Below are 25,368 nucleotides of genomic sequence, written 5' to 3' on the forward strand. Positions count from 1 at the left end.
AGATCATACCAGGTTCCGAGTGAGACCCTGGCCAAAACTTTGGCTTTTCAAATTTTATTTGCTTTAGCTCTTGCATTTAGATCCTTGTACAAGAAACAAAGAGGACTTTGCCTATGCATATTTGTTAAAGATCTTGATTAAATGGAGCACGCCATCATGCTTGGGGCACGTGCTAAATGCATAGTATAGGAAATTTGGATAGCTGTGTAAAATCAGTAGGAAGCCTCTGCGTTCCATCAGCTGAGAATCTGGCTACAATTTTTTTTTCTCTCTTACTCCGATTCCTGAAAGGCAACTTGCAATGTGGTAGAAAGATGATTCTTTAAAAGGTGGGGTGCTCTGACAAATTTTGAGGCTGGACATCTCCAGTCTAGGACATCTGTTCTCATCAGTGAATCAGTGTACCTCTAAATTGAGAGAAAAAATATTTTCTCCATCCAAAGAGTACCTTCACTTAGGATAAACTAGGTGTTAACCCTGCTGTCATTCTCTGGTTAGGAATTCCTTCCTCAGCAGTTTATTGTTTTGATTTCAAAATGGTCCTTATCAGCTTAAGATGTGGGACTCGGGCTTTTTGGCTATGCTGCATGGCAGGGGCTGGTCTTGCTGAGGGACTGACAGTGCTGATGACTGATGTCTAGTCTTCCTCTGATGGGGAACATAGCCTAATACCGTTTGCTGACCTTTCCAACTTTGGTAGGTGGAGAGGAAGGTCAGAAGAGGAAAAAGAGCAAGCCAGAAGCATTCCCAACAGCTGAAGATATATTTGCAAAGTTCCAGCACCTTTCTCACTTTGATCAGCACCAAGTCACATCTCAGGTATGACCCTTTCAAAACTGCTGTCCTTCTTGAGCCCTGACTGTGTCCCTTTGCATTACTGAGAGCAGCTTCCTGGAGGGAAAGGGAGATGGGCCTGCTGGGGGACTTCTGCAAGGGGAGATAGTACTGTGTGTCATCTTGCCCTTGCAGGTATCTCGCAATGTCTTGGAACAGATCACCAGCTTTGCCTTGGGAATGTCGTACCACTTGCCTCTGGTACAGCACGTGCAGTTCATATTTGACTTGATGGAGTATTCACTCAATATCAGTGGTCTTATCGACTTTGCCATCCAGGTAAGCACATTGTGCTCAGTTGGTTCCTGGGAGGGGTTCATCAGCCTGAAAGGCAGCAGATCTGTGCTGTGATAGTTGAGCTGCTCCTGGGATCATTGGTGACCCTCTAACCTGTGTTATGGAGGTGATCAGATTATGTGGTTGTTGCAGTGCTCCTGGGCTGCAGCTGTAGGTAGTCTTACATGTTCTGTTGTGAGGATTATTCTTCCAGCAACTTCAAGGTTGTCTCCAAAGGACTTGCATTGCATCTCTGTCCCTGGCTGCAGCAAGGCCTTGTTCTGAGTGAGAAGGGGATCATCTGTCTCTGGCAGCTCTCCCACCTTGCTCCCCTGGAAGGATCCTTGGCACATGGCAGTGCAGGCTGCCTTCTGGATCCTGCTAAAATCCTGTTGCTGTTTCTGCAGCCTGTGCCAGGTGTCTCTTGAAGCCTTGCTACGGTTGCTGATGGAATTGAGGCTGTTAACCTTAAAAAGGGAGCCGAGTTAGATTTATACAGGACAGAATTACCGAACAAGCTGTCTGCTACTACCCGTGGCAATATCCCAGTCGCCCTCTGATACCCAAGCACTGACAGCCCCTTGTACTGCCTGAGTGAGACATTGTGCCTAAGTTTGGGGTGCCAACTGTTCCAGGGGTACATCTCTAGGCAGAAAGTGCCTGCCAGTCCCTTTCCTGGCAGGTCCTATAGGCTGTGAGTGTGGTGTGCCTGCTCCATTTCTGACCATACCTTACCCCTGTGGCTGTTGAAGGGTTTTTCTGTCATTGGGTGCAGTTGCTGAATGAACTGAGCGTGGTGGAGGCAGAACTGCTGTTGAAATCCTCCGACCTTGTTGGCAGCTACACCACCAGCTTGTGCCTGTGCATCGTGGCTGTGCTGCGGCACTACCACTCCTGCCTTATATTGAACCAGGACCAGATGGCTCAGGTCTTTGAAGGGTAAGGCAATCTTCACCTCCCTGTGTGGAATGAAGCAGCATGTCTTCTGGGGGCTTGTAAGGGGCAGGGATGTATCTATATCCTTCCTAAAAGGCAGCAACTTTGTGCCTGAGAGTTCAGCTCACAGAATTTGTGGGGGACAGGATATGTTACTTAGCGCACGCTGTTGCTGTGAGCTCAGGAAGATATCTGTGTAATGAAATTATTCCTTCAGATTTTCTTTTCGTGTTGCTGCAGCATTTTTTTTTTTGTCTCTGTGCAGTCTGTGTGGGGTGGTGAAACATGGCATGAACCGCTCGGATGGGTCCTCAGCGGAGCGCTGTATCCTGGCCTATCTCTATGACCTGTATACGTCCTGCAGTCACCTCAAAAGTAAATTTGGGGAGCTCTTCAGGTGAGGCTGAGGCAGGTGGGATGCGGTGGGTGCTGACTAGTATAGCACCTTTAGCTTAAGCTTTTGCTTGTGGTCTTGTTTGATGTGATTGTCCCTGATATCGTCTCAGGGGAGGACTGAAGCCTTGGGAGTAGTGCCTGTTTTACAGGCAGTAATGACCCAGTGTGTAATCTTTACTCTTAGACCGTCACGGTTTTGGTAAATTGCCTTTGGTAGTCCTCTGCACATCCACATGTCTGTTCTTACCCCATTCCTAGAGGATAGAAGTAGAGAGATCTGTTCCCACCAAACTCTGATGACTGAGCACTTCATCCTGAAGGTTGTGCTCTGCTTATGCTCAGCACCCTGATAATCCTTGGGCTGGTTCTGAACCTGCACTGTTTGGTTCTGGGTTTGTTCCTGTGCTACTTTGCAGTCCTTATGCTTGTTCTGCCCCTGTTGGCTCTTCAGGTTCTGCTCTGCTGGTGTTGCCCCCAGGCTCTGTCCTGTGGGCTCACTTTACTCTGTGGTCTTCCGCTCTTTGCAGTTCTTCACTTGGGAACTGTCCCCCTCACCAGCTCCCTGTGGATCTCCTCCCTTAGCAGCTCAGAGATGGAGTCCACAGATCTCTCTGGCTTTTTGCTTACATGATCCTGTGAACGGGTAATTCTCCTGACAGCCCTGTTTCCCAGTACAGTGCTTCACTTTGTCTTCTCTCACAGCCCCTGCTCCCTATCAGCGTTTCCTGTGCAGGCATGCCATAGGAACATCTAACTCTCCGTGTAACCCCCTGTTGAGGGGCTGTGAGAGTGGCTTGTGCCTTGATGTCAGTTGGCTAAGCTTCTGGCTGCTGAGAGCCTTTGAAGTCTCTCTCTGGACTGAATCGAGAGGAACAGGGCGTGCTGTGGTCACAGGTGCATTGGAGTTCTTTGAGGGAGTCACTACACATATGGAAATGAGAAACCTGATATTAGACTAACTGAATTCCTAAAAGCTGTTCAGCAAGGCTTTGAAGTAAATGGCCACAGATAAAAGGGAATATCCTGTAGCAGGCAAACAATAGGTTAGAGATGGAGACAAGGAGTGAGAAGGAGTTTGTATTTTGAGGGTGATCCCTCCCTGAGGAGTCTCATAGGATTCGGCTAGTGCTTGTGCTGTTCTGTATATTGGGAGTTGTATGAGTGGTGATAGCAAAACTTTTCATAAAACTGTTACTCAGCATGTAACAATAGAAGTTGGCTGCAGGTTGTTGTAGTAGGGCACAGTGATAGTGACGAGTACTAAACTGGCAGATTAAGTTTAGTGTTGTTAATCATAAAATAATACTCACAGGATTGTCCCTGTTCCCTTCTAAACTTTTTGTAGTGGTGGATATACGCTACCTGGATAACTACCAGGTGCTTCCCCAACAAAGAACCAGCTTCACTCTTTTGGAAGAGACTTTGTTGGTACACAGTGATCTTGAGTTTCCACGTTCATGCTGAGGGAGGGCTTGCCTTGCACAGGATTGCTTTGCTTGTCAGAGTTCAGTGGAATCTTAGGTTTTTGTGTTCCTAATCTCTCCTTCCTGTCCTGTTTAGTGACTTCTGCTCCAAGGTGAAGAACACAATCTACTGCAATGTTGAGCCATCTGACTCCAATATGCTATGGGAACCAGAGTTCATGATTGATACTATTGAAAATCCATCTGCACATAACTTTACATACACCAACCTGGGAAAGAGCCTCAATGAAAACCCAGCCAACCGTTACAGTTTTGTCTGTAATGCACTTATGCATGTATGTGTGGGACACCACGATCCAGACAGGTGAGAAGCAGAACTTTCATGGCTCTACTGAGATAGTAAAATTTTCAGGTGAGGGTAAGAAAGCTAGTAGCCATTCCTTGGCTGTCTTGGGGTGTGAGGAAGGAGCCAAGGCTGGGATCCCTTAGAGAATCATTCACCTGATGGCATGCATTAGTAGCAAAGTTGACCCTCTGCTTTTTTCGTTATTTATTTAACAGGGTGAACGACATTGCTATCCTGTGTGCTGAGCTAACTGGCTACTGCAAGTCTCTAAGCGCCGAGTGGCTGGGTGTGCTCAAAGCTTTGTGCTGTTCCTCCAATAATGGGACCTGTGGCTTCAATGACCTCCTCTGCAATGTTGATGCAAGTGCAAACATTCAAAAGGGGAAAAGGAATTGAAGCAGGAGTGGAGGGATCCCTTGGGAGAAGGCAGAAATGAACAAGGGATGGAGGCTTTGTCTTCTGAGGACAGGGGAAAGGCTTTGAATACCAGGGCTACCTTTTGGTGTTTGCAGCCTGGGCTGATCATGGACATTGACCTGGGGTTATGGGCCCTTCTACCCCCCAGCTCCTAGGCAAGCTGAGGAATTGCTGACAGAGGGAATGAGGCAGAGGCTGTTGTGATCACTGGCTGATCTCCTCTCTTCCAGGTCAGTGACTTATCTTTCCATGATTCCTTGGCCACCTTTGTTGCCATTCTCATTGCCCGGCAGTGCTTGCTGCTGGAGGACCTGATTCGCTGTGCTGCTATCCCCTCACTCCTCAATGCTGGTAAGTGCATCCCTGCAGAAAGCTGGTCTTAGTCTCAGTTCTAGCCCAAAGGCCTGTTCTTATTGGATACTTTGTGAGCCCATAGTTGTGAAACATGCCTCCAATACTTCTTTTATGGTATTGATGGTATCAATCTTTTAAGAATTGAACATTTTGCTTTGGAGAGTTTCTGGCCTTTTGGTTTCTATCAAAAACTGGTTGTGTGAAGGTATTTCAGTGTCTTACTCTCTGGAGCTGAAATGAGTATGGAGATATTATCAGCCATGCTGTCTGACCAGTGTCCTCAGCTTTGAACTCCAGCAGTCCGCCTCTCGCTGCTGATACGGTTCAGCTCACACTTTGGCTAAAGCGGCCAGCTGACCAGTTGGGCCTACAGTGCCTGGTTCACTCTGCCTTTACTCTGTCACCAGCATTCCTAGCTGTGCTCTGGGGATTGCAGCATCCAGACTCTGACAGGGTGAAGCTGGGAAGACAGAGCAAGCAGAATGTAGTGCATTTCATTGGGGATAATACTGATGGATTTGCTCACTTGCATGTTAATTGCTGCACATGCTCTATATTTGTAAATACAATAAGGCTGCTGCAGCTTCTCAACTGGTTGCTCCAGGGCAGTGTACTGTGAATAGCTTTTGGATTGAGAGTCAGCTGTCTCAGTGCTTAAGAAATCTCAGCTGACTGTTTTCTTTACATAGCCTGCAGTGAACAGGACTCAGAACCGGGAGCACGTCTGACCTGCCGGATTTTACTCCATCTGTTTAAGACTCCACAGCTGAACCCATGCCAGCAAGATGGCAGTAAGTGAATGGAAGTAGAGCCTTTATTGTGAAAGTACTGAGGCTCTTGCACCCTAAGAAAAGAGATACTGGACCCTATGATTAGAGTCATGACCTGCTTGCTCTGAATAAAGCAGGCAAGGCCTGATACACTGCTTTCTGCAGAGGACAAAGAACAATATCCTTCCATTTATTTCATCCATGGTAGCCCCACAAGTTGGGGAGGAGGCCCTTGGAGGCAGGAAGCCAGCCAGTAGAGGTGGCCTTGCTGTCACTAAGCCATTAGAGTAATGATCACTTCTTTTTTTTATGTCTTGAGCTTTGTATAGCCTCTTAACATGGTGCCAAAAACTGCTATTTTACAGCGCTCCCTTTTTGTCTGATGATGGAAACAGTCCAGGAAGCTCTGTTCTTGGCTCCTCATAAGTATCCTGATAGCTCAAATCTCTAATCCCAGCCTGTGTTCTAGGTTAGGGTCCTGTTGGAGCTTGGAGTTCATGACACAGGCACTGCGCCCCATTTTGATTTCATGGTTCAGTTGTCACAGCATGATTGGCACTGTGCTTTGTGAAACTTAATTAAATTGACTCCATGTTACAGTTTGGAAAAGGACTAGCCTCAGGATTCTCTGAGCTGGATTCTACGGTACTAGCTGTCACATAATTCAGGCAGCTCTGGAGCCTGCGCCTTTCTCTCTTACTGGATATTGCCCTTCCCCATTGTCCTCTTTGCAGACAAACCCACGGTGGGAATCCGCTCTTCCTGTGACCGTCACTTACTGGCAGCTTCCCAAAATCGTATTGTGGATGGAGCGGTCTTTGCAGTGCTGAAGGCTGTCTTTGTTCTGGGTGCGTACCTGTGTTAGCCTGAACCTGTAAGAATGTTTTTAGTGTGGTGGGAGAAAAGCACTGTATTGCATGTGTTGGCTGTACCGATGGCCAGGGATCTGCTTTGGTGGATATGTGGCTTGTCTGAAGCCCTTTGATTCAGCTGTAAATAAGCTTTGTATCTCTTAGCTGCAGGAGAGATCATGGCAGAGAGTTTATGAACGCTCAGGATGTTTTGCTTTAGGTTTAGCATTGATGATTAAGTGACAGTTGTGCTTTTCTCATAGGAGATGCAGAACTGAAAGGCTCTGGCTTTTCCCACCCTGGAGGTGTTGACGATCTCATGGATGATGAGCTGGGCACCAGGAAGGCTGGTAGTCGGGTAGTAACTGTAGAAACGGCTAGTTTGGATATTTATGCCAAGTATGTGCTAAGGAGTATATGTCAACAGGTGAGTCTGTCCCATCTCTAGGTTTGTCCTTATTCCCCCTGCAGACAGATATATCCCACATGACTTTCGGCAGGTTGGGTTTGGCAGGTATTTCTTCAAAACATCAGTCAAGAAACCTGTGATGATTCTGCTGCCTGATGGTGCTAAGAATTGCTCACCGTGACAAAAAAATAGACACACAAACAGTTGTCAAGAATTAGGTGTTGCAGTATGCAGGGACTGCACGTCCCCTTTGCTTTGGCAACAGCACGGGGCTCATGTCCAAGGAGGGGAGTGCTGGGAGTGGTTTGCTGAGATGTGTGCTGGAGGCAGAGAAGATAAGCGCAAGAAAGACAGTTTGTTGAAGTGATAAATGGTGCCTTTCAGAATGCAGCTTAAGTGTTGCTTGCAGCTAGGCTGTTAATGTATCCCTGGGCTTTGCAGTGCCCTGTTTACTTAATTAAAGGAACAACAACAAAAATCTTTTGCTTAGCCTAATGTGATAGCACCAGTATTTCTGTTCCTTTGTAAAAAACTGACATTTGGGGAACTGAAACCTGGCTAATAAGGTACTTGGTTGCAAAGTGAAGTGGCTGTTAGCACTACTGTATGAAAGCGGGTGTTGAAGGGTGTTCTTGGCCTCAGTTGCAAATTTATCCTGTCAGCAGGAAAGATATAGAGCTACAATTTGAAACCTGTAGTCCATATTGCAATTTGAAACCTGCAGTCCATATTATTAATGTGTAAACACAACACATCAGTGCTGTGCTGTCTTCATGCGTTGTGATGCTGTGGTTTAGTAATTGGCTTGCTATATAGTAATGTTACCAGCCTATGAAAGAAGAATTGGAGTCACCTATTTATAAGCATAAATTCAACATACTTAGTGTTACTGAAACCTGACTGTAACATTGATAGAGGTAGATAAGTCCCTTGCTGGTCCCAGTCTGTGTAGAAAGGACTCACAGCAGGTGGAAAGTGTGTGTGTGTGTGTATACAGGAGGGAGTAGCAGTGTCAGGTATCACTATTTGTACCAATTGTTGGCAGCACTGGCTATATAGGAGTGAGTATTCCAGCAGATAACAGTGAGTACCACCAAGTCGTGCCAGAGCTCCTGCAGGATTCCTGCAGCTGTAAAGAGCTGTAAAATGACGTGTTTAATATTAACACCTCCAGTGTGAGCAATGGATGCTGCAGAACTCGGACTATTAATTCTGAATGTCTGTAGAATGCCTTCATAACTACAGACTGTGATGTTGCATCTCATATTCAGGTGCATAGTTTATAATAGATTTCATCATGACAGGGTGGGGAAAAGGAGCAGACTACAGAATTAAGTTCAAGCTTTGTTTCTTGGGTGCGTATGATTATGACATAATTGCTGGTCTGACCTTTAGCCTGTTTAAATTAATAAATGTAATTGTGACTGGCCTTTTGAAAAGGTTAATTGCATAGAGCTGCGATAAACCACAGTGGGAACCAAGAGGGAGGACTGAGTCAAAGTTGCTAACTTGAATCTGGTGATTGGGGTGGTAGAGTTGTCCATTGTGCTTGGAAAATATGCTCATAGTGCTCTCCTGGGAAGAGACAAATGAGAGACTCTGTTTCAGTAGTATGAAGCCTGTGGAGGTGGTTGTTTTGTAAAGACACATTGCAGGGATTAAGAGAGGTTAGAAGTCTCTCAAGGTTGAAGATGATAGTTTACTTCATACTTATTTGTGAGATTATATCCATAAAGTGGATCAGAGATGACATCTGAATTCTTGTAGGAAGCTGAGCAAGTGCCAAAAAGGGTCTTCCCGAGGATGTGCATATTATGTATGCAAGGAAGAGAAGTTTGATGTAGCAACACTGAAGGGGAGAAATGCAGTAGGCATTGGAGAATTCACCAGGTCATGTGTGTTGGGAAAGTGGAAACTTCATCTAGGATGAAGGTGAAGATCTAGGCTGTGGTTTCACAAGGATTTCAAACCAGAGTTTTAGCTTTCCCAATCTTTGTGCTTTACCTAGTGCTTGAAGTGCTGCTGAGAGGGACTGTTCCCAGCTTTCTAGGCTTAGCACCAGCACCTGTGCTTCATGAACTGGATTCTCATCTCTTCTCTGATTGTCACTTCTCAGTGGAAGAGCTCTCTGATCAGGCTTGCTCTGCAGCTGCAGCAGTGCTTATACAACAGTCCTTTGTAGATTTTAATTTCATGAATTTGCCTGATTTTCAATATGGAAAAATCCTGCAGTAACGAATGCTGCAAGTTAACTGTAAATTGCGTGAAGTACTGCCTACTTCATGTTTGTTTTGGAAACTGCTGCCTTTATTATTGTACGCTTAGGTACCACCAGCTGAAGTTGAGAGTCTGACTCTTCTGTCTACCTTCTCATGATTTGTGACTTTAAGTGGCTTGCATCCAGTCAGTTGTTTACCCTTCCAGTCTTTGAGAATTAAAGTCATTGGTTTTTACTAAGGATGGCAGTGTGTTTTCCATCACTATTTAAGAATTAAGGGGTGTGCTTTTCTCTAAGACGTGTTCTAGTTTAGCCTTAGCTGCAGCCTTGAATTATTTAATTTAGGACAGCTCCAGGGCTTTGTTGTGCAGGAAATAGACCAAATAATTTTCAGTGATCCCTTCTGATCTTTTGAGCCCAAGTGGCAGTCTTGATGAAGCCTGGGCATGGCAGTGACTATGTACTGTTAAATCATACCAATATTTTATCAAAAGAAATAGCAGCTACTGTGTTTCACTGCTGCTGACTTGTCGAAGTTGATGTTTCCTCTGCTGCGATTGCTGTGCTGTGCCTGACACATGCTGAATCAGGATAGTACAGTTCATGAAGAGAAATTATTATCAGGCATAACTGTGCACTAATCAGGTTTTTATGAGATTTACGTGTTCCTTTCATCTCTCCGAGATCGAAAGCAGGGGCACTGGTCTGGAATCAGACATCAGTTTCACTGTGCTGACTCTGCCTTCATCTTGCAGGAGTGGGTAGGTGAGCGATGCCTGAAGTCCCTCTGTGAAGACAGCAATGACTTGCAGGATCCTGTCCTGAGCAGCACTCAAGCCCAGAGGCTGATGCAGCTGATTTGCTATCCACACCGGCTGCTGGACAATGAGGAAGGAGAAAATCCTCAGCGGCAGAGGATTAAACGCATCTTACAGGTGCAGGCTCCTGGCAGAATCTGTCAGAGTGTCCTAGTAATTGCCTAATGTAGCATTAGAGTAGGGTTGTCGAAAATGCAGCCCTCTGAGGGATCTGACACTCATTAGCAATGGGAGCTGAGGGTGTGGGTTGACATGGAACAGAAATAAGGACTCATATGAAGTATGCATGTGTGTGTGTTGCAGAATCTGGACCAGTGGACCATGAGGCAGTCCTCACTGGAGCTGCAGCTCATGATTAAGCAGACAGCAAACAACGTGAGTTTCTGCTCAGAGGGACCATACAGGGATGTGTGTTGCCAGTGTTGGAAGTGGCTGCTTGTGAGGTGGTGGGAGGTGGCCTGGCAGAAGTGGGAATAGAAAGAAAGTAAATGAAGAGGGAGTCAGCCCTGTGAGAGACACGCATGAGAAGGATGCAATGAGCGTGAGACCCAAAAAGCAGCAGCCACGGGGAAGCTGGCAAACTGGGTTTGTACTGAGTTGTGTTGAAATGTGCAGTCCTTGTCGGTGCTCTCGGAGAAGGACTTGGCTGTCTTTTCTTCCCTATCACCAGGAGATGAACTCCTTGTTAGAAAATATAGCCAAGGCCACCATTGAAGTATTCCAGCAGTCAGCAGAGACCAGCTCTGCTAGCTCTGCTGGCAATGGAGTCAACAGTATCAGTGGCTCAGCAAGTGCTACGCCTGCCAGCAACAAATCCAAACCCATCCTCAGGTAGGTGTAGTCCTGGCATGCAGCTGCCACGTAGATGAGTTGGAATCATAGGCTGGATTGCAAACTGCTTTTTCCTCCTGTGTTGTCACAGCTCCCTGGAGAGATCAGGAGTGTGGCTGGTGGCCCCTCTGATTGCCAAGCTTCCAACATCAGTTCAGGGCCACGTGCTGAAAGCCGCTGGAGAAGAACTAGAGAAAGGACAACACCTGGGGTCATCATCCCGCAAAGAGCGGGACCGCCAGAAACAGAAGAGGTGAGTCCTGAGGAAAGGGCAGGCAATGCTTGCTGTGCTGATCCCCCAGCCTGGCTGTGTAGCTCCATCTTTGTTCTCTCTGCAGCATGTCCCTCCTGAGCCAGCAGCCATTTCTGTCACTGGTGCTAACATGCTTGAAAGGACAGGATGAGCAGCGGGAAGGCCTCCTCACCTCTCTGTACAGTCAGGTGCAGCAGGTAGGTGTCTTGCTTCTCACCTCACTTTCCTTAAGGGCTTGCTCCTCCAGCAGGCAGGCTGTTGGGCACATCCTTGGGGATGTCGTCTGCCTGATTATATGCTCAGTAAGGAAAAGATCTTATCCTGGTTAATATAGGGTGCTTGAGCTGACCATCTCTGAGTCACTGGACAGCAGGCAGTACCAGCTGCTCTATAAACTGAATTCAGTGTACAGCTTGTGAGGTCTGTCCTCTCTTCTAAATTTCTTAGATTGTTACCAATTGGCGGGAAGATCAGTACCAAGATGATTGCAAAGCCAAGCAGCTGATGCATGAGGCCCTGAAACTACGGCTGAATTTGGTGAGCAGTTGCAGAAAAAAGAATTTAACCATCTGGGGTGAGGAGTTGTCTGCCTTTTTTCCTTTTTTTGGAACATGCACACACTGGAGGGACTATATATGTTCTGAGGCAAGGAAGTAGGAGAGGCATTTGTGCTGCTTCTAGGCCTTGAGTCCTGAGTGGGATAGGGTGCATGAAAAAACTCCCTTGCTCTGTTTTTCCTGGATGAAATCCACAGTCTTGGTCTCTGTTTTGGAGATGTGCCTTCCCATTTCAATGCTTTTGCAGTCCACAGCACTGCTACTTGCACCTGAGGTTTGTCCTGCTGACTGCAGTGTCCTTCAGCTCTCAGTAGGAGTTGCTGTAGCACAGCTGTTGCTCTGGTTTAGGTTCCCTTCTTGCTTTTAAATCTTATGTTTCTTCATGGTGTCCTTGTGACTAAACTACATTTCTCTGCCAGGTGGGGGGAATGTTTGACACAGTTCAACGCAGTACACAGCAGACAACTGAGTGGGCTGTGCTTCTCCTGGACATCATCAGCAGTGGCACCGTGGACATGCAGTCAAACAAGTAACTTTCTGGCTGACTTCTGATCCATACACTTCCCAAGGGAGGCAGTCATTAACATGGCCCCTTTTCTCATGTGAGCTAGCTGTCTCTAGATGATCTGTCAGAAGTACTGTGACAGCCAAAAGAGGCTACACACAACTTAGGTCCTAGTATCCAAGTGCACTCTGGTATATCCAGAGCAAACTTGACTTTCCAGATACAGAGAGATAAGCAGGGGAGAGTTGAATCTGGACCTGCTTTTTGAAGAAGCTGAATGGGTAGACAGGAGGCCAGTTTTAACCTGTGATGCTGCACTTGTCTCAGGTGTGAACACCCCATGGTGTATAAGCAAAAGGAGGATTAGTGTGGGATGTTAGTCTGAAGAGCACTTGGCACTTCTGACTTGTAGGCAGTCTAATAATGTTTGGTCTTACTATGATGGCAGAGGGTTTATATCTGCTTCTCAGGTGACTTTGACCTTTTCACTTTCACCAACAGTGAGCTCTTCACCACAGTGTTGGACATGCTGAGTGTTCTCATCAATGGCACCCTGGCTGCTGATATGTCCAGCATTTCTCAGGGCAGCATGGAGGAGAACAAGCGGGCATACATGAATCTTGTCAAGAAACTCAGGGTGAGGGACACCAGGTCTCTGGAGACCAGTATGTGCTGTGTTGTGGTTGTCCAACTATGCAGATTTACCTGTATCTAATGAATGGTACTTGGCCTGTTGCTGCTGTTTAGATGAAACAGTGATGGTGTCCCTGACAGCTCTGTAGAGCTGAAGGGTGCAAAGGTGAGAGGTAATTCAGGGGTGGAGGTTGGCAGCAGAAGAGGCACAGGTGGACTTTGGATGATTTTTCCTGAGCGATTCTTCAAGTCTTTATTCCAATTGTGCAGAAAGAGCTGGGGGACCGGCAGTCTGACAGCCTGGAGAAGGTGCGACAGCTACTGCCGCTTCCCAAGCAGACCCGAGATGTCATCACCTGTGAACCTCAGGGATCCCTCATTGACACCAAAGGCAATAAAATAGCTGGATTTGACTCCATCTTCAAGAAGGAGGTAAGTGAAGCTCTTTTGTCTGCATCACAGCTCCTGAGTGCAGGTGTCACCTTGTCCTCTGATACCTTGAGTCTGTACAGCTTGGGAGGCATCTGTATGCAGTGCCTTGTTGCCTGCTGAGCTTGAAGTGACTGGCTGCACACAGACAAGCTGGCACATAACTGTGTCCTGAAAGGGCAAAGCTGCGTGTTAGTGCCCGGCGATACATGCTGCTGTGGCCTGAGAAGTTACTTAAACTTTAGTTTTGTACTTACGGCTATGTAAGACATAAAGAGAAACCCATAATCCCTGTGATGTGAGTTACTGGGCAGTGCCAGTGTGCAGAAGACTGGCAGAGATAGGATGAAGGAAATGGGCAGTTTTTTATGAAAACCTTTAGAAATCGCTGCTTTGCCATGTGGAAGAGCAGGGACCACTAGTAAGGGCTCAGGCTGTTTACTGGGACACGCGGGGTGGAGCCTGAAGAAAGCATAGTTTCCTGTACCCTTGTAGGAGAATCAACAGGGACTTAGAGGTTCTTATCTCTCTTGCTTTAAAGGGTCTACAAGTCTCTACAAAGCAGAAGATTTCCCCTTGGGATCTGTTTGAGGGCTTAAAGCACTCAGCTCCCCTCTCCTGGGGATGGTTTGGGACAGTCCGAGTGGATCGCAAGGTGTCTAGATTTGAGGAGCAGCAGAGGCTTCTTCTGTACCACACACACTTGAAACCCAAGCCCCGCAGTTACTACCTGGAGCCGTTGCCACTGCCCCCTGAAGAGGAAGAGCCTCCTACACCTGTGGCTTTAGAGCCAGAGAAGAAAGCTGCGGAACCAGCCAAGGCTGATAAAACAAGCTCCAACCCTGCCACCTCTACTGAGGAACGCAAGAAGAAACAGAGCAAAACCAAGAAACGTAACCAATCTGCCAGCAAAACTGAGGTAATTGACTGCCCAACAGCTATGGACTTCCTGTGTCCACCCCTCCTAGTCACAGAGCACTCCCCTGAGGCTTCCTGAGGAGCCTGAGAGCGGTGTAATGGTGAAGATGGGATGTGCTTCCTCTAAGCTGGGTGTGCTGGAGTTCTCTCCTGCTTTCCCTAGCCTGGGGCAGGGCAAACATTTTCTTAATCCCTGGTGGGGAGGGAAATAGGCTGCCCAGCTCAGACAACATCCTAGGCTTCCTCCTGCGGACTTTGCAGCCCTTTCATACTCCTCATCCATTCATGAATTCCCAGTGCACATTAATCTTTCTTGTTCCTTCTTTGTCTTTGCAGGATTTTGTGTTGGGTCCTAGCCGAGGGGTTTCATACGGAGTTGGTATGCCTACAGATCTCTTGCATCACCAGTCAGGAAGCACTATGTCGAGGCTGGCTTACGGGCAATCACCAGTGGGTCTCTATGCTCAGAATCAGCCTCTTCCAGCAGGTGGGTGCACAGGAGAGGTGGGCATATCGCATCTCTTTGGGAACCTCTTGTAAGAACATCTTCTGTGAGATCGTCCTACACAGGCTCTTACGCTTCCCCATTTGCCTGTCGTGTGTCTAGATACAGTGATGAGCGGTCCTTCTGGAGCTACAAGGCTCAGCAATAGCACGTGACTAGTGAGACTGTTTCTCTTCCTCTTGCAGGTGGCCCTCGTCTGGATACATCCTACAGGCCTGTACGCATGCCACTGGGGAAACTTGTTCAGAGTCGTCCTCCCTATAGTGGTGTGCTGCCTCCAGGGATGGGGAGCATGATGGGCATTGACCCCTCTTACAAGCCAGCAGTATACAGACAGCAGCCTCCAGTGTCCCAGGGACAGATACTGAGGCAGCAGCTTCAAGCAAAGTTGGTAAGTCAGCGCTGTGCTCCTGCTGTTGCTGGACCCCACAGTACAGCAAGCCCAAGCTGTCTGCTGGGGCTGTCTCTTCTAGTCAGAACTCTCCAACCCCGTCCCTATTTCTGCTCTGTCCTTCTGGTGCAGCGCTGTGTTTGCCACCTGCTTTGTGGGCCCGTATCACTTAACACTTGGTGGAGGCTGTCAGTGAAGTGAACTGGGAGATCTCTGGCTGTTGGGCAGTGGGAGGTGCACATCCTGGCTGTGGGATAGTAGGGATGTTGGTGGCTTCTGTGTCCCAACTTGGGGTGAGGCAGAAGTTGTTAGCATCTGCATGCTGTGCAGCAGCCTCATAGGTTTAGCAGTGAAGCTACTTGCCTGGTTTGGGAGCTGCTGAGAAGAAAGCAGCAGTGTTCTGCTCTTTGGAGATGTTGAAAAAAGTGTTTCTCTGTTGCCTTCTAGCAAGGCCAAGGCATAATGGGACAGCAGCCTGTGCGCCAGATGGCTCCAACCCCATCCTACGGAGGACTGCAGCCCTCCCAGGTAACTGGCAGTGACTGCAGGTAAGACTGGAATCTGACTCCAGCACTCATCAGCATCTTCATTTCTGCTGCTAAATCCGGAAATCTCTTGGCTTTTCTCACTCCTGATTTACTGGGAAGCAGAGATGAGCAGCCTTGTGACAGTATTTACAGGAGGCTGCTGTCCTGTGTTCCAAGTTCTCTTTTGTACCTTACTTCATGACTGATAAAAGCTTTTTGTTTCATTTCAGGGTTACACACCTTATGTCTCCCACATAGGCCTTCAGCAGCACCCTTCCCAGTCAGGCACGATGGTACCTCCTACCTATTCTGGCCAGCCCTATCAGAATTCCCACCCCAGCTCTAATCCTGCTCTGGTGGATCCTGTTAGGCAGATGCAGCAGAGACCAAGTGGCTACGTACACCAGCAGGCCCCTGGCTATGGGCACAGCTTGAGTAACACACAGAGGTACCTCCCACCCTACTGGATGTTACAAGCTGTGTTTCTTGAACCCACTCTGCTCAGACAACCCTAACAGCAATCTGTGCTCTGTGCTGTGTGAGTCCTTCACACCCTTGGGGGAACATCTTTATTCAGCTTTCAGTCCTAGGAAGATACAGACAGAATGAAATTCAGAGATGTTAGTTGCAGGCAGAAGACAGTGTTACCAGCCAGAGAAAGATGGAATTGGGAAGTGTGACAAAAATTACCTGGGAAAGTCGTAGTTTTGGTTTTAAATCTAACCAGCAAATCACTATCAAAGGGCTAGATCTGGGATTCCCACTGCTCCTGAGCAGGCATAAATCTAGCAGGGAAGCCGTGCAGAATGGTGGACAAAGGACTGTTACTTAGGGCTTCTGGAAAAACAGGTTGGATGAAACCCTTGAGAGGCCCTGGTGTCTGCAGAGGCAGCATGGATTGCAAGGCGCTGTTAGGGCTGTCTTGTTGATGCAGAATTTGGTTTAGATTGGCCCATGAATCCTGTACTCCATGAGTCTGTCCTTCTCTCTTGCAGGTTTCCTCACCAGTCAATACAGCAGGCCCCCATGATGAGTGGGATGAACCATTTGGGTCCACAAGGAGTCCCCTCGGGAATTCGACCCAGCCAGATACTGCCTGACCAGCAGCAGCAGCAGTACCTGAGGCAACAGCAGCAACAGCAGCAGCAGCAGCAGATGCTGAGGGTGAGTGGTTGCTGACAGGAGGAAGGCTGCTGAAGCAGGCTTGCCCAGTGCTGCTTATACCTCTGCGTCAGCAACAGCAATGCTTTGCTCTGCCCCTCTGTGTCAGGAAGGGTGTCAGCTCTGTTGGGGGCTGTCTCTAATGATTTGCTAGGTGGCCCTCCCTTCCTTAGAGCTGGCCACTCCTGATGGAGACACCTGCTGTGCTGCCTTTTGCCAGTCACCCAGCATGAGCTAAAGGGAGTTTAGGAGCAGTAGAGGTTTGTTTAGTCTTCCGTGGCCTGCATCACACCTCTTCCTGCTCCAGCTGAGCCTGTAAGATTGTGCAGAAAGCTGTCTGTCTTAGAAGTATTGCAGGAGCTAGAAACAAAGTGAAAATCCCCATGCCCACACAGGAGCAAGTAGAGTTGTTCCTTACAAGATCCTTTTTAGGGGAATGTCTGCATTTTCACACAATGAAAATAAGCATTGGTTGCAGTTTCAATGGCAGCAAATCTGATGTGACTCAGTCCATGTACTTCACATCTAACAGTGGATGGTGAAAAACTGATCCAAAGTAAGCTGTTAGACCCAACTCTCTAGTTTTGAAGAAGTTCACAGATGTGTGTTAACAGACAAGAGTATTCCATGGATTTGCATTATGGTCTTATCAATATTAAATACTTATATACAAATATGAATACATTTCTTGGAGTTACAGAAATATATTGAATTGACAGAGAAACACAGAAATAGTTTGGGTTACTTGGTGAATTGCATACCTTATGACAAGACTAGAATATGGGGAGACTTTACATGGCATGGAGTGCTGAGGCTTTGTGATCTGAGAGGGGCCCGAGTGAGACGGCAATTCTTGCAGGGAGCTGTGGTCAGCACTATTTGAGAATTGCTGCCTCGCGTTGGACAAGAGGCTGCCTGTAGCATGGTCAGCAACTTGTTAGTCCTTTTGATGAGTAGCACCCCCTGACTATTCACTTGGTTCCTTTTAACATTCTCCATCATTCATATTTAGAAAAGGAACTTGCCTCAGACAAATTGCTAGCACTTCTCCTAGCTCAGTAACTTCATGTGTACCTCCAACTTTTAGCTGACAGTGCTGGGTTGCTTAAAAAAAACAAAAAAAACTGGAGTGCCCAAAATCTCCCTTATTACTGTGACTCCTGCTGCATTATTGGAGGCATACCAGATGCAGAACAGACTCCTGGTGCTTGAGTTGACTGTCGTGATGCAGTGGCTTGTAGAAGGGACGGGTGGCCTTTTGGTTTGTCTTCCATGGGTTGGTAGTCAGCTGTTGCAAGAACGTAAGACATGAAATCAGGAGGGGTATCCTGGCTCATTTAGTCAGCCATCTGCTTTCTTATATACCCAGGTCATGCCATCCATTTCAAGAACTTAAGTGGCCAAACTGGTTTGAGGTGGAAGTTAGGAGGCCATTCTAGAAAATCACTCCCTTTTGAGTAGAATCCTTGATCTAAGCCTCAGTGTGTTTGTGACTTGTTCCTGTATCCAGTTACTGTTGTCCACTCTGTCCTGTTGTTTACTGGTTCTCTTTTTCTCTGATGTTTACCCAGTGAATCCCTAGGGAGCTCTTGCATCTTCCATAGGTCAGGTTTTTCTAACCTCCTCTCATAAGATACTGTCCCTTTTCCTGATTGTATTTTTGTCTGTTTTCTGAGTCTCTTCAAGGTTTGAACTGTGCTCTTTTGAGCCAGTGGTTGGCACTGTACCTAGAGTCACCATGTTGGTTTTTTTATGATAGCGTTAGTAGTTTTCTGGTAGAAATCCTTTTGTTGATGTAGAGAGCTCAAAATTGAATTGGCAGATGGGAAAAATGTCTGAAAATTAGGAGAAACGAAAAAACCTTGAGATTTGTGGGTACATTCTGACTCCCAACATGCGTAATATTCTTCTCACCATAACTAGTTCTGTCAACATCTAGGCTGGAACACTGCATCCAGTTTTATCCGTATGCTTTTACTGAAGTGCAACACCAGCTGGCACAAGTGCGGAGAGGGGCAGCAAGATAGAGCAAAGAGTTGGGGAATGTGCCTGAGAAGGAAAGGCTGAAATAGCTGGGCATTGAGTTAGAGAGGCAGAGATAACAGGAGAGAGAAGTCTCCAGGTTTTTTGTCTTCAAAAAAAGCCAAAAAAATCTGTTCTTGTCCCTTGGCTGTAGCACAAGAGATGGACTTAAATCATGATTTATGAGATTCAGGGTAGAGATTAGGGAAAACTTGAGTCGTAGGAGTAACTGACCTGGTGTGGATTGCTTAGGGAGGTTATAGGAGCTCTGTTGCTACCTGTGGAAGAATTTTGAGAACAGGGCAGGCAAATACTCCGCAAAGTCAGTATTGCTGTGCTTAACCAGGAGGTGCGAGATGAACGAGCCAACCTCTTGAGGCAGCTCTTTGGTTGTTTTCTATTCTTGTATCTTGTTTGCTGCTAGTCGTTCCCCAGCTGACCAGTAGACTTGTAGTTCTCTTCCTGCCATTGATTGATACCTCATCTTGCAGAAGAACTTTGTTACTGTCCCTGCCATTTCTGAGCCCGGGGCAGGGTCCTGGTGAAATGTGGGTACTTAGGCGCCTGTAAGGAAAATGGTGTAAGATGGTATGTCACTGCATGGAGCATCCTTCCTCCTTTAGCCCTTCCTGTGCCCGGTTGCTGTGTGCATTGCCCAGGCAGTTCCCTGATGGTCCCTTCTCTTTTGTTTTCACAACAGCAGCAGCAGCAACAACAACAGCAGCAGCAACAACAACAACAACAGCAGCAGCAGCAGCAACAGCAGCAGCAGCAGCAGCCGCAGCCACCACAGCCACAGCAGCAACCCCAGGTCTCCACAGTGCCTCAGCCACAGGCGCAGGGCCAGCCCCCAGGGCTGGGGATGCAGGCTCTTCCCCCGCAGCAGCCCATTGTGAGTGTTCCCTTGGAGGCAGAGGGACACCATAGTCCAGCACAAATCCAACGGTGTTCCACCTGCATCCCCCTCTTCTCCCTCCCCTGTGCTTCCCAGAGCTTGTATGAATGCAGAGATGGCCAGCCAGGTGGTGTGGCTATAACTATGTTTCTCTCTTTGCAGTTCCAGCGCCAGGGCCTTCAACAAACACAGCAGCAGCAGCAAACAGCTGCTCTGGTTCGACAGCTTCAACAGCAGCTTTCCAGTAAGCCTTAGTGTTCTTGATCTTGTCCCTAGTCTCCTCCCTGCCGTTTTCTATTGCAGGTACCCTGGTGTAGAGAAGCAAGGCCAAGCCAGACTGTCTGTCTGAGGCCATAAATGATGCTGGCAGGGAGGTGGCATCAGGGCTTCGAGCTCCTGGCTCAAGGGGGCACAGCAGCAGGGCAGGCAGTGCTTGCTGAAGACGGCTTCCTGCCACTGTCTGCAGAGGGACAAGGGAGCTGAGCCTTTGTAGGAGCTACCATGTAGCTCTCCCAAAAGGATCCAGTCTGCAGCTTTAAAGTATTCAGAAGTATTTCCTATGCTGCAGATGACTTCTGAGGGGCACAGGGAGGCTGTACTCCTGGGGCACTCAGTGGATGACCCAGAGATACTGTGTTCGTGTTGTGATCAGGACAAGACTTCTTGGAGGCAGGGAGGGTGCTCTGGGAAGTGTTGCTGCACACTTGCTATGTTTGCAGTGTTTGGTGGGCTTCCGTAGCTGCTGTCACAGACAGAGTAATGGCATAGGTGGTGTTCAGTCTGGCACTGTATTCCTATAATTGCATTGAAGTACTGGCTGGGTGATCTAGAAACAGAACCCAATGTCTGTGCTGTTCCCTTCTGAATGGCCTGCTGTTTTACTGACACCTCACTGGCTTTCCTGCCATAAAAATGGCAGACATGCTATGAAAATGCCCAGAAATGGACAGCACAGGGTTTTTTGCAGTGCATTAAGTGTGAGACTGTGCTAGATGTAATGATGTGTGGAATGGAGGCTTGGAAATTGTGCTTATGCTTGTTCCCTGATGGAAAATTTTTGGTCCTTGTGACCAAAAAAAATCTCCCCAAACCAGAAGTTTTAATGTGCTAAGCTTCCCACTGGCCTGATTCACAAACCACAAGTCTGTGCAAGGATCCCAGCCAGGACATTCAAGTATAGGAAGACCTCATATAAGAATCTGAATATAGCAGAATAGCCATATTTTTGTATCCTGTCTGTACAGCAAATGGAGCTGTTTTATATGGAACAGATGCGTGGGTCCAATGCAGCCATGTATCCGTGCTCCCTCATTGGGTTTGCATCAATTCCACCAGGAGCCATCTGGAGTTCTTATTTGTAGTGTCTGGGATGGAGTAGAAAGCAGGACATAAACCAAGAACAGCCTGTAGGAGGGGGACAAGAATACTTGGGGCCCATGAGTGGCTATGGTAGGAGGCTCCAGGGTATCCCTGAATGTGCTGTTGTCCAGCAGAGTTGAGAAGGAGAGAGGCTGGCCAGGTTACACTGGTCTCCTTTTACTTAATCTGACAGGGTCAAACATACTGATGGGATTTCAGAAAAAAAACCCTACAGAATTTTATTAATGGGACAGTACCAAAGTATACTGTGAGCAGTGTACATCACAAAACATTCCCAGCAGTTTGGAAGTTCATGACGTTTTTGAATATAACTTTACCATGTGTCCTGCCCTTGTTGTACCGTACAAAAGTCTTTTGCGAATATCCTTCCTTTGTACCGAAATACTGACAGGAGCCAGGATAGTTGTCTCCCACTAACTGGTTTCTGGGTGTGCCTCAGGATGAATGTTTGACACTAGCTGTCTAAGCAGCGTGCATGGCTGCAGGTGTGCGATCTGATAGGGCTGGTTTTCTTTCAGAATCAGAAATAATTCATCCATAAACATCCTCCCAGCTAGCTGCCACCTTTCAGGGCTTTGTTATGGTGCACCAATTCCACCACGAGGGATGGAAAGATCTCTGCAGAAGCTTCAGGATCAGGACTGGCACATATCTGTCTCTTCCTCAAAGAATGTGGGGTCCTGACTGTGCTGCTGCCTGAAGGCTCAGACAAATGAGCAGAGCAGGGAGTGCCATAAAGGTTATATTTTTCTTCTCACAGCCTGCAACACACTTCTCATACTGTGCTGGTGATGTGGGGAGAGGGATCTCTTTTTTTTTTTTTTTTTTTTTTTTTTTCTGAACCAGACTTTGTGACTGTCTAACTCTGTCTTGACCTCAACAGATACACAGACACAGCAGAACAACAACCCATTCGGACGCTACTGACCTATGGCACTTCAGCCTGGTCCAGGAGGGAGACATCACTGTGGACTGGATACAGCCTCTTCAGCCTGACCCACAAACTGGGGCTGCCCCCAACTTCTGTCCTTGGGCCTGTGCCCCCAGTACTGCTGCTGCCTATCTCACAGGGAGATGCCAGGAGGATGGTTTTATTGTACAGAGAAAGTGTTTTTACTATCAGATTTCTACAAACGTTTATGCAGATCCCTTGTGGCTGATAGTCTCCCTTTCCCACTTTGGTTTCAGTTTTTACTCTGTTTTTAGTATTTTTGTTAAAATAATGATTAAGACAATGTAAAATTTTGTACTTTATTTATACCAGATGAACCCTGTACTGCAGACATTCTCGGATGAATACAGAGAGCTTACTTTGCAAAAGGAGTTGTATTCAGAGCCTGCCTTTCCTCCTCAGTACTCCTCCCAGTATAGCCCAGCATCACCTCTACACATGGTCTTTATCTCTTTCTCAGTAGAGCTAGCATCTGCATTTTCAGCTTTCGTGAGTGGCTGAACATTTTGGTTTGGAAAAGAAAGCCCTTCTTCCCTGTTTGTTTCACAAGCTGATGTTCACATGCTTGCAAGGGCTTGTGCAAGCTTTGTAGGATTTGTATGTTGATTAAGAGCTTTACTAGTAGTCTGGCATGTTCTGCCAGGACAGAGGTATAAAGCAATGGGGGAGTTCCATTGCAAGGTAGTTCTGAGCCCCAACAAGCCTGGCTTCCCAGCCACAGCAGTTACTGAGATGCTCAAGCTAGTACCTCTGCAGCCTCGGAGGAGCTGCAGATGGAGTGCACTCACAACACTACTCATCGCAGCATGGTTTTGCTGATAAGCACCAAGGCTTCTCTGCTGGCTTCTTCCTGACAGCCACGGTGCTTTCTCTGGACGGGTAACATGCTGCATTCTCAACTTTTGACCTGGCTAATGCAGCCTGCTGGCATGGAGTCTCATCTCTGTCTGTAGCAGGCTGCTTTAGCTTAGTGCCCTCCATTCTTGCTGTCTGTTGAACCTGGAAACCACCATCACTAGCACCTTTCTTCTCTCTTCTGCTGTTCCTTAGCAGTGTGCTTGTGGACCGTTTGACCTGGACTCCCTCTGGTTCTTGACCGATATCTTCTTTCTGTTCCATCTGTGAGATGTGGTGAGGCTTGCAGGGACTCATGGAAGAGCTGTGCTTGCTCTTAATTAAGAGCAAGTGAACAGTTGTGGAGGGTAGGCTGTAGCAAGAAGGCAAGCTTGGGGGGGGGGGAGGGAGCCCTCAGATTTCTGTGAGGGACATCAGCCACCCAGGGCAGTGCCCCATGTGCTGGCTGGTGGGTGTGTGCCTGCTGCCCCAGGGGCAGTGGAGCTGAGCCCTTTTGTTCCTGGGGACAGGTGTGTGGCCGCTCTTGGGGACAGGTGTGTGTGGGACAGCTGCGTGGGCCGCCTGGCACCGCACCGACCCTGCGCACTGCTCGTCCCCCAGGCTGCACCGCCCGTGCACCTGCGCCGCAGGTGGGTTGGAGGGTGTTGCGGGCCGGGCCTGATGGCGGTGGCCTCCCTCGCTGGAGGCCTGTGTGCCGGGCTGCTTCCTCTGCTTCCCTGCTTGTCCCCTTCCGTGAGGACCCGGCTAGTCAGCAGCCTCGAGCTGGCTGTTGGGTTCCCCATCCCCTTATACCCCAGGACAGCCTGGGGCCGGGGTCTGCTCGCCCGCAGCCCTGTGCTGGGTGACCCCAGCGGTGCAAGCTGTCCTCGGGGCCGGGGCTGTAGCTGGGGCAGGAGGGGGGCTGTGCTCCCCCCGCCATCCTGCCTGGGGGTGGGCAGGGAGTGTCCCGGGGCCGGTGGAGCCGCAGCCTGGGGGGAGCTGAGCGCTCTCCCTGGGCAGAACAAGCTCCTCTTTCTGGTGTTTGTGGCTGGCAGCCCCCTCCTCTCCTGGCCCTGGGAGGCAGCTGAGCCTGTGCCAAGCGGCATCTTGGATGCTGCCTTCTGTACCGCTGCTGTGCCGGAGGGGGGAGGAGGGCGGCTCTGCAGCAGCCCGAGCGGAGTGGCAGAAGGCGGCATGGTCACGGCTGGTTCTGGATGGGGTGCTGCTTGCACGGTGGCAATGGCAGGGCTGGGCTACTGCAGCAGGAGAGCACAGAGCCGGGTGCTGACCTCCCGCTTTGTGCCCTTCAGGGCCCCAGGGTTCTGGTGAAAGCGCCCCAGAGACCACCCTGCCTCCCTGGCGGAAAGCGGATGACTTGTGCCTCCCTGGGGACAGGTGCCTGCTGCCAGGGGACTCGGGACTCTCTTACGTGGCCCGGCAACAGGGCTGTCCCTGCTCTTTCCTCCCACAAAAGGCTTCCCCCCAGCCATACCAGCTGCTTGGCAGGCCAGGTCCACACAGGACGAGCAGGATGCCAGAGTTCCATCATGGTAACAGACCCAGGCCTGCCGGTGTCCAAGACCCCACAAAACCCTCTGGCTGCCCAAAAGTTTCCAGCGGGTGAGGGGGGACATGGGGACTGGGCCAAGACCTAGTCACAGCTTAGGGCACGTTTGGTGACCTGTGCATTGCCCAGCCGAGCCGCGTGCCTTGCAGCCACTGCTGCTGTGCTACACGTTAGTACTGAGCCGCAGCGGTTTTAAGCGGGTCTGACAGCTTCCAGCCCTTCTGCTCCTTCTCCAAGTCACGGCCAAACACTGCTTGTGACAGAGCCAGAGGCTACCGGGGAGATTTTATTACCGCTGCCCATTGAGTAACGCAGGCGGCTGCCCCGCTGTGGCCACTGGTCTGGGTTGGGGTGGGTGTGTTTGATGCGGGGCTCTCTGGGCTTGGGGGGCAGCCCCACGGGGCACCTGGACAGGGTCCGCAGGTGGTGCGTGCAGGTGATGCTGCACAGTGTGTGCCCAGCATGCAGGGAAAAGCCCGAGGTTGGGTGAGGCTTGGCACGGTGGGGTGATGGGCCAGTAGGAGCAGGTCATACCCCATACAGCCACCCCACCCAGCAGCCTGGCACAGGTGGTCCCTGCGGACCAGGGCCCCAGCTTGTCAGGCACCATCAGAGCTGGTGGTCCGCGAGAAAATCGGTTGCTGCCCGCTCAAGCAGCCAAAGCTGGGAGTGGAGCAGCTCCGTGAGTGTGGTACCCATGGTGGGGAGTGGTTCAAAAGGCACCACTGCAGCCATGCACTGTGACCCCCTCCTGGGCTGGTTTTGTGGGGCAATGGGACACAGGGAGCCATGCCTGGGGCGCTGCTAGCTGTGGGACAGCCTGGGACAGGTCCAGGGACCCCTTCAAGATGCTTCTCAGGGCTAATGAACCTTGGTGGGCAGGGGGCAGTGTTGTGCATCCATCCCACGTAGCACTGGATCGTGTTGCCTGCTTAAGGGCATACAGGGTGGCAGCGTAC

The 25,368-nt window shown here is 48.9% G+C and overlaps 1 protein-coding gene across 5 annotated transcripts in view; it reads left to right on the plus strand.

Moving 5' to 3' along the window:
- MED12 (mediator complex subunit 12) overlaps positions 1 to 22,379 on the plus strand; it is a 36,994-nt gene extending 14,615 nt beyond the window's left edge. For 2 of the 5 annotated variants that reach the window (XM_080366010.1, XM_080366011.1), the window contains exons 17-44: positions 701 to 819; positions 970 to 1,113; positions 1,886 to 2,049; positions 2,312 to 2,443; positions 4,003 to 4,230; positions 4,428 to 4,572; positions 4,860 to 4,980; positions 5,673 to 5,774; positions 6,488 to 6,601; positions 6,868 to 7,031; positions 9,987 to 10,166; positions 10,353 to 10,424; positions 10,720 to 10,880; positions 10,972 to 11,133; positions 11,219 to 11,330; positions 11,581 to 11,670; positions 12,110 to 12,219; positions 12,697 to 12,832; positions 13,099 to 13,260; positions 13,799 to 14,176; positions 14,512 to 14,662; positions 14,866 to 15,071; positions 15,519 to 15,599; positions 15,829 to 16,046; positions 16,594 to 16,762; positions 19,482 to 19,673; positions 19,839 to 19,920; positions 21,940 to 22,379. In XM_080366010.1, the coding sequence (XP_080222136.1) occupies positions 701 to 819; positions 970 to 1,113; positions 1,886 to 2,049; positions 2,312 to 2,443; positions 4,003 to 4,230; positions 4,428 to 4,572; positions 4,860 to 4,980; positions 5,673 to 5,774; positions 6,488 to 6,601; positions 6,868 to 7,031; positions 9,987 to 10,166; positions 10,353 to 10,424; positions 10,720 to 10,880; positions 10,972 to 11,133; positions 11,219 to 11,330; positions 11,581 to 11,670; positions 12,110 to 12,219; positions 12,697 to 12,832; positions 13,099 to 13,260; positions 13,799 to 14,176; positions 14,512 to 14,662; positions 14,866 to 15,071; positions 15,519 to 15,599; positions 15,829 to 16,046; positions 16,594 to 16,762; positions 19,482 to 19,673; positions 19,839 to 19,920; positions 21,940 to 21,983 (4,139 nt within the window). In that variant the 3' untranslated portion in view covers positions 21,984 to 22,379. The remainder of the gene's footprint in view (positions 1 to 700; positions 820 to 969; positions 1,114 to 1,885; positions 2,050 to 2,311; positions 2,444 to 4,002; positions 4,231 to 4,427; positions 4,573 to 4,859; positions 4,981 to 5,672; positions 5,775 to 6,487; positions 6,602 to 6,867; positions 7,032 to 9,986; positions 10,167 to 10,352; positions 10,425 to 10,719; positions 10,881 to 10,971; positions 11,134 to 11,218; positions 11,331 to 11,580; positions 11,671 to 12,109; positions 12,220 to 12,696; positions 12,833 to 13,098; positions 13,261 to 13,798; positions 14,177 to 14,511; positions 14,663 to 14,865; positions 15,072 to 15,518; positions 15,600 to 15,828; positions 16,047 to 16,593; positions 16,763 to 19,481; positions 19,674 to 19,838; positions 19,921 to 21,939) is intronic. The other 3 variants (XM_080366013.1, XM_080366014.1, XM_080366012.1) reach the window with 2 other exon arrangements.
- Positions 22,380 to 25,368: the final 2,989 nt, after the last annotated feature.

The sequence above is a fragment of the Falco punctatus genome (assembly GCF_963210335.1).
Source record: "Falco punctatus genome assembly, chromosome: 15".
NCBI lineage: Eukaryota > Metazoa > Chordata > Aves > Falconiformes > Falconidae > Falco > Falco punctatus.